General features: G+C 39.9%; 1 protein-coding gene across 3 annotated transcripts in view; it reads right to left on the reverse strand.

Annotated features, from left to right (window-relative positions):
- Positions 1 to 3,948: 3,948 nt before the first annotated feature.
- Positions 3,949 to 8,007, reverse strand: part of LOC102209745 (coxsackievirus and adenovirus receptor-like) — a 6,072-nt gene continuing 2,013 nt past the window's right edge. For 2 of the 3 annotated variants that reach the window (XR_312502.1, XR_312501.2), the window contains exons 3-4: positions 5,622 to 5,960; positions 3,949 to 4,408 (exon numbers count right to left, since the gene is read on the reverse strand). Coding sequence is in view for 1 of the 3 variants with exons in the window: in XM_005755149.1 (XP_005755206.1) it covers positions 4,209 to 4,408; positions 5,622 to 5,960; positions 6,581 to 6,641 (600 nt within the window). In the remaining 2 variants the exon portion in view is untranslated. Of the gene's footprint in view, positions 4,409 to 5,621; positions 5,961 to 6,580; positions 6,980 to 8,007 lie in introns of those variants that run through there. The other variant, XM_005755149.1, reaches the window with a different exon arrangement.

Below are 8,007 nucleotides of genomic sequence, written 5' to 3' on the forward strand. Positions count from 1 at the left end.
AAGATCTGCTCAGTGGTGATGTTGTAATTATGCTTGGTTAACGCCTCAAATCTGTGGTGTGTAGAAAATCATAGATAAAGGTTTGTTTGTCTTTTAGAGATTATGTTTATTACGTGGATAAGAAAAGAAAAGCATGTTTAAGTAGCACAGAAGTTAGCTAGCCTGGGTACTGTATCAGTGTTAAAGCACAAAAGCTAAAAAACAAACAAACAATCAACTTGTAAGTATTCTCAATAATGTTCCAATAATTTAATGTGATTATTGGCTTGTTCCATATGCTACCAAACTAGAACAAGCACCATATAGTAGACACTAAGATGTTAATAACCAAAAACTGTATACAGTGTTGTGCTCAATAACACACTCATGCTCATATCTCATGAACTGGCAAGGTTTCAATTAAATATATAAATGTTCACACGGCTACATTTAAGGTGAGATCAAATCTGCACACACTCAAACAGCAGGTCAGGAAACTTTTACAGCCACAAGACAAACATTGAAGAGTAAAACGTGTAAAAACGTTATAGATAAAAACAAACAAAACAAACAAAAAAACCCTAAATAATAAATATTCACATTTTACATTAACACCATCCTCCCACTAGAGGGAGATGTTTTACCTAAAATACTGACATCGATACAAGCAGATAATCAGTGACACTTCCGCAGTTTCTTTTGGGATGCTGAGCATGTGCTGTTTCTAAAAAAAATGGCTGTTTACTCTATTTCAAATATATGAACAATGGACTCTTTGACTGTGGAGTTCAGTCACCTTTCTGAATAAATTGTTTATTCCATAGTAGATCTGTGGAGGTTCTCAGTCATCCAGGTCATCGTAGTCAAAGGAGCTTGCAAAGAAAAGCGTCTGGACTTCTTTAAGTTGCTTTAAGATGTTTCACCTCTCATCCGAGAAGCTTCTTCAGTTCTCTGTTCAGAACTGAAGAAGCTTCTCGGATGAGAGGTGAAACGTCTGGACTTCTTTAAGTTGCTTGAAGACGTTTCACCTCCCAGATATCTGGGACTCTCCACCATTTGACCTTAGAACTGAAGAAGCTTCTCGGATGAGAGGTGAAACGTCTTCAAGCAACTTAAAGAAGTCCAGACGCCTTTCTTTGCAAGCTCCTTTGATTCCATAGTAGACTGAACATATTTCACAAACACAATCAGCAGTAAAAAGTACTGTCTGCTTACAGTCTGCTGATCCACACATGTGCAAAGTTTTAGGAGTGTTGGTTTTTTTAAAGCAAAAAAAAACAAAACAACAACAACGACTGCAAACTCAGCAAATATATTGATAAAGAATGTTTCACTTTTTCTTAACATAGTTTTAAGAAATATCATTAGTATTTGGAATACAGATCAAAGTGATTGAATGCTGCCTGGATATTCTTCCCCTTTTAGCAACGAGCAGTTTGTGTACTGAAAAAAAAGAGATAGAACTGACATACAAACTAAGAAATGGAGTTTATCTGTCATGTACAGAGTCTAAGTACAGTCTATGGGTGGAGGATGATAAACAAAGATAATTAGCATTAGCTGATAAATTAGCACTCCACTATGCTAATTCTCATCCCATGGGGACAGTCTCAAAATGATTTGAATGTTTTTCTTGGTTACCTCTGTTCTTCTTGCCTGCTCAGCAGTTTATTTGGGCTAATTCTAGACCACAAAGCATCTGGATCAGCTGGTTGAACAGATCTGAAAACTTTTTACAGCCACATAAAACAAATGAATAATAACTACAAACATCCAGTGCCAATATATGCACATCTTAAGTATTGTTAAGTAATGTTATGAATGAAAAAAAATCACCAGAGTGTAAACAGTTCTTGAAATGTTCAAGTTAAAGTAACAGACTGACGATCTTTTCTCATGCAAGGAAGAGTTAAAAGGTTAGTGGAGTTAGGCTAATTGGTGAATTTAAATTGCTCATAGTTGTAAATGTGAGTGTGAATGGTTGTCTGTCTCTATGTGTTAGCCCTGCATCAGGCTGGCAACCTGTCTAAGGTGTACCCTTCCCCTCGCCCAGTGGTAGCTGAGATAGGATCCAGCCCCCACCATGACAAGGATATCTAGGAGAGGATGGATGGAAAGAAGATTTGAATAAAGCTTGTGTGGAGAGAGCATCCCAGTGAAACACCAGGACCATCTCTGAATTGTGGAAAACCACCCTTACATCTTATATACAGACACACAGACAAAGAACATTCCACAAACTCTTACACGTTGGCCCCTCTCACGTTGTTATGTTTTTAGCGTCTCCTATTACAATGGTCTCACTGTGTGTGTAGAGCATAAAGCCCCTCTGTAGTAAACATGCATACAACTAAGTAAGAAAGTGAAATTACTATTAATAATGTGAAATGATTAAATATGTGATTAATACAACAGATAAGAAATCTGCTTCCACAATGGAAGGAAGATTTAAATAAAGCTTCAAGGATCGAGGGAGGAAACATCTGACTCTGCAGCTACATTTTTCCCTTTATTTTAATGACAGTGTACACTGTAATACTTAGTCATTGAGTTACAACTGACAAAGGGATCCCGTCAGTCAGTTCTGTGAAAGTGTGGATAAACAGAGAGAATCTGACTCTAACTGTGCTTCTGATTGCAGATGAACACCAAGGCCTGAGAAAGACAGACTAGAGGGAGGGAAAGACAGGGACAGAGATATATTCCTTCAGCTTACTGTAAAAGGTGCTGTATAGCTCTAATTTCAGAGAGTGTTGCATGCGTCTCTTCTTTCTCCGCAAACTAAGAAGAGCAGGAGCACCAGCCCACATCATGTACACTTTCTACAGAGGCACCATCGAGAGCATCCTGTCGAGCTGCATCACTGTGTGGTTTGGAGCCTGCAATGCGTCCTGTCATAGAACCCTCCAACGCATAGTGAGAGCTGCAGAGAGGATCATTGGTGTCTCTCTCCCCTCCCTCCAGGACATTTACAGCACTAAAAAAGCCCTTTGCATAGCGGCTGATCCCACGCACCCAATGCAAAGCTTCTTCAAGCTGCTGCCGTCAGGGAGGAGACTGCGGAGTCTCCAGGCCAGGACCAGCAGACTGAAGGACAGCTTCATCCATCAGGCTGTCAGGAAACTTAACTCCCTCCCGATTCTGCCCCCTCTCCCCTCCACGGTCTCACTGAACTCTGTCACACACACACACACACTGACTCACTCACTGGCCTGCACCAGTTACCAGTCACTTTGTGGAGCATTGGACTGCCATTACCTCATAAGACTTTGTTGTTATACTATCTCTTACCGTACAGCACTAAATCTCCATTTGCACTATTTGCCTATTTGCACTACTCTGCCTGGTTTACACTCAATGTCATTTACCCTTACCTGAATATTGTATAGCTTTCTTGTTATATGTAAAATTGTATTGTATTCATTTAAATTTTTACTTTTTAATTATTTTACTTGCATTTTTAATCACTCTCTTATATTTAAATGTTCATTTGCTATTTTATCTAGGGATTGAGAGTAACGAAGTTTCTATTCTCTGTATGTCCTGTACATGTGGCAGAATTGACAAATAAAGTTGACTTTGACAACTTTAATATTATTTCTAGCAGTTAGTAATGAATCCATTCACTCAATAATCTCACTCATAATTTCCTCAGGGATTAATAAAGTATTCTGATTCTGATCTACACAAACATAATACAAATCAAATAAACCAAAACATTTCCCAAACAAAAATAATGAAGTTACATAAAAAAATATTTCAAAAGTACAAATGATTTCAAAATAAATGAACATATATTTACAGACACACAATTTAATTTAAACTGCAAACAGCATTACTGGTAAACATGGCATAACGAAAAAGTAACCTCAACAACAACACCTGTGGATTAATAAAAAAAAATTTAATGTTAAAGTATAATTATTGTTATCCATGAAATTTCAAATTTGCTATTTTACAACAAAAGTTTAACAAACAAACACTAACTAAATCATATTTTTTTTGGTTGATTAAGATGCTAAATTAACATATAGTTAGGTAGATTTACTTGTATCCCTGAGCAAACAGAAATTTCCATAGTTTAATGTTATGGTTAATTAATTTCTGTGTGTTTGTTTCCATTACAAATTTGATGTCTGTCTGCTGGATGATCAGATCATCTGTCTGTACCTGAATGTTCACTGACAACACTGAGAGTCTGAACAGCAGCAGGAGACTCAGAGTTCATTTCAAACAAGCTGCAGTTCAACAGGAGGCTGGTATGAATCCTGACTCTGTCGTTGTTGAAGTCTTCTGTAGATCAAAAATCCAACAACAACAACAACAAGCAGCACAGCAGAAACTGACAGACCAACTATCAGTCCAACCGAGCCATCCTCCTTCCCTCCATCTTTGTTCCTTCTATCTTCTTTGTGTCCTCCTGATTGACCTGCAGGTAAGAAACAGGTGGGAGGTGTTCAGAAAAAACAAACATAAAAACAGGGATAGAATAGAATAGCCCTTTATTGTTGTTGTACATGTACAACGAATTTGTGGGTGCTACACACCAATTGTGCTGGAATAAAATATAAATAGCAGACAGTAAGAATATATACAACAATAAGAGAAAGGCACATATTAAAGAACAAAATAGTTGCAAAGTCCTTCAAAGTATTGCAAAGAAAAGACTTTGTCTGAATAGTCCATGTGTGAGTGACCTGAGTTATGGGGGTTACTCAGACACGAGGATCTGGCGATGGTCTCCAGAGGTGGCAGAGGGCAGCCAATGATTTTTTGGGCAGTGATAATAACCCTCTGCACAAACTTGCTGTTCTTCCTGTGGGTCCAGGTGGGTTGTTGTACAGTCATAGGTGTACACGGCATACAGTAGAGAGCTTAGAACACAGCCCTATGGGGATCTGGTGCTGAGTGACAGTGTGGGACAGAGGTGAGAGCCTAGTCGACTGATCGAGGTTGGTTGCTTAGGAAGTCTTTAAGCAGGAGGAGGTGGTAGGGGGGGGATCTGAAGGTGGTCCCGTTTGGTGGAAGTCTGGTATTATGATGTTGAACGTTGAGATGTAGTCCACAAACAGTATTCTAACATAGCTCTTCCTGTTCTTCATATGGCTCAGTGGTCTGTGAAGGGTGATGGCATCCTCCATAGACTTACTTGCTCTGAAAGCCAACTGGTGGGACAAGATTGACGCCCCAACTTCACAGAGGGACAGTGCTCCCAACTACTGTGCACCTTTTGTGTATTTTCTTTTGCTGTTTTTTTTTCTTTTTGTTGCATTTACCTGCAACACACTGATCACTCTCAGTTGTCAGTAACTAATAGACATCGGCCTCAGCCTGAACCTGGACTTTACTTCGAATTGGACAGTCAGCATCCCACCTGTATCCCCTCATGGTAAGGAAAGTAGTGGTGTGCTCTGTTCTTATGTGCTACAGGATCGGTGCCACAACAGTAGAATTATTGACAGTCACTGTTCACCAGGCTTACACATTTAAGACATGCAGGCCCTTCTAACTCTCAAGCTAGCGGTAGCAATAAGTACCATTTTCTATATCCCCTGATTTAGCGTTAGCTCAGCACTCAATATCCTCCAACTTATAATCAGTAAACAACAAGCAAGGACACAGCTTCACCTCTGATCACTCACCTGGAGGAACAACACTCAGGTAAAAAGTGCTGATGAGACTTAAACTTTCTCTCTGTCTCTGAACACGACACTCGTATGTTCCAGCATCATTAATCGTCACATCCTTCAGAATCAAAGACACGTCTCCATCCTTCATCTGTCTGTCCTGCAGATCCACCCGGTTCTTAAAAGATGGATGCTGACCATCTGGAACAAACTGCTCATTCCGTTGCAAAAGGACATGTTGTGGCTCCAGGTCAGCTCTGCTCCACTCTACAACTATGATCTTTTTGTTGTCGTTTCTAACTTGACATGTCAGAATTACGTCGTGTCCAAACTCCGCTGTGATGTTTTTCTCATCTGAAAGAGGAAACAACACAGAGCAGAGAGGTTAAAGGTCAACATACAACTGCTCACCTCTACAGCAGCCAATTACAGTGAAGGTCACTTTTATCAAATCAAATTTTTCACCGTCACTGCTTTAAAAGTAGGATCTAAAGGAAGAACAATAACTGCTGTAATGAAGTGATTGATCCTCTGCATTTCTCAGAAATGCTTTCATATCAGCAGAAGATCATTTTGGAAAGACTCCACTCCAGCAGCTTCCACAAACAACAACATGTGCTGATAATAAGTGAACATAATGTGTGAGAGAAAGCAGCCTCTCATTATAAGACACTGCGAGTCTCTGCATGCTGCCTTTATGGAGCTACAGCTGTTTGTGTACACTGAACAAGAAGCTTTGTAGCTGCATCCTGACTCCTGAAACTACAACACATCACACTGACACACACATTACACTTCTTTGTCTCTGTGCTGGAAACTGTACACAGACCAACCCAGCATCACGTCTGCTTCACATACACGAAAGGACTGAATCAATATGAAAATTAGTCTTTGGGAAATATTTTTGCAGCTGATGTTTCCTGTTTTATCTCAAAGAGACCCTTCTTGCTTTATTAATACGGGTTAAATCTCACCTGCAGAGACGAACACGACAAACATCAAAGTGGAGCAGAGTGACGCAGTTACAGCAGACATTTCCGTGTCTCTGTTGCTGCTGATCTGACTCTTAGTTTGTTCTAAATGTCTGAGTCTGTCGGTATTTTCACTGAATAACTGAACCCGAGTTTAAACCTGACTATATCAGAATAACTTTAAGGTTTAAATAAAGCTGAACGTTTTGTTGTTCAGCCACTCGATCGGTCTGAACACTTCCGATTCCATGGCTCTTACAGAAGTTTCCATGTTCTCTGTTTCTGCTGATCTGACACCAAGTTTGTTGTAAATGTCGGAGTCTGCTGGCATTATTAAATTTAAGTTTTAAAGAAAACAGAAAGCCACTGTTTGCTGGCTCAGACCAAGCTTTTGTTTTCTAAGGAAGCTACGTCACAGTGACGTTTGATACACCTCACTGCAGATCGAACCGAATGGAAACAACAAAATAGGTTTAAGGCAAAAGGAAGTGTCATGTGTTCAGTTGTTAATCTCCGCAGAAAAAATTCTAACCTGTTTCATGTGTCAGTTGTCATGTATGAACACTTTGTGCTACAGTCTTTGAAGCAGAACAGTCTTTGTTTTGTCTCTGCACCGAGTTTGTTTCCGACAGCAAGTTTCATACTCACATCCTGCTCCACCTCTTCCTGCTACGATTTAAGCTGGGCTTACACTGTGCGATTTTTTCAGTCGCGCGATTCAGCTCCTGCTCAAACTGTACGATGGGGGGTTAGAAGTTGGAAGTTAGAAGTTAGAAGCAGGGGTTAGAAGTTGGTAGGTAACGATGCAGGTCTCACACTATACGACCCGATGCTCTGATGCGACCCGAGTGCTCACACTGTGCCTCCATAAAATGAAGGTTATAACAGAAAATCTGTCGCTCGCTCTCCCTCTCTGTCTTTCATCAACTTTGTGTAACCGAGGACAAAGGATAAGTAAACGGGGCAAAGAAATAAATTGATCGTTTATTTATTACATAAATTAGACATAATAATTCCCAGTCATTTCCAGACAGGACTTACAACACATCCTGCTGATATCCCAGCTGCACATGAGACTTGCCACACAAACTGTGAAAATAACACTGCAACCCGTCACACCCCGCTTAGCGACACTGCAATCGTGGCACACACTGCAAACAATTCGGGTCTCAGTGCAGCTGGGAATCAGTGCCATGTATGGCCTGTGATCTGAGAGATAAAGGGAAGTGGCACAAACAATTAAATAGAAAAACAAAAGGGAGGTTAGTCCGCCCTTACACAACTTACTCTCAATCAATAACCGCCTCTACGGCTGGACGGACTAACCAAAACAAAATTACAAATCAATCAAAAGAACAAAAAAGGACAGCAGAGACAGCACAGCTGAAAAACAAACAACATTATCAATTAAAATATTACCCAATAAAATA

The sequence above is a fragment of the Pundamilia nyererei genome, unplaced genomic scaffold (genome assembly GCF_000239375.1).
Source record: "Pundamilia nyererei isolate P.nyererei 1_Seehausen unplaced genomic scaffold, PunNye1.0 scaffold01039, whole genome shotgun sequence".
Classification (NCBI taxonomy): Eukaryota; Metazoa; Chordata; class Actinopteri; order Cichliformes; family Cichlidae; genus Pundamilia; species Pundamilia nyererei.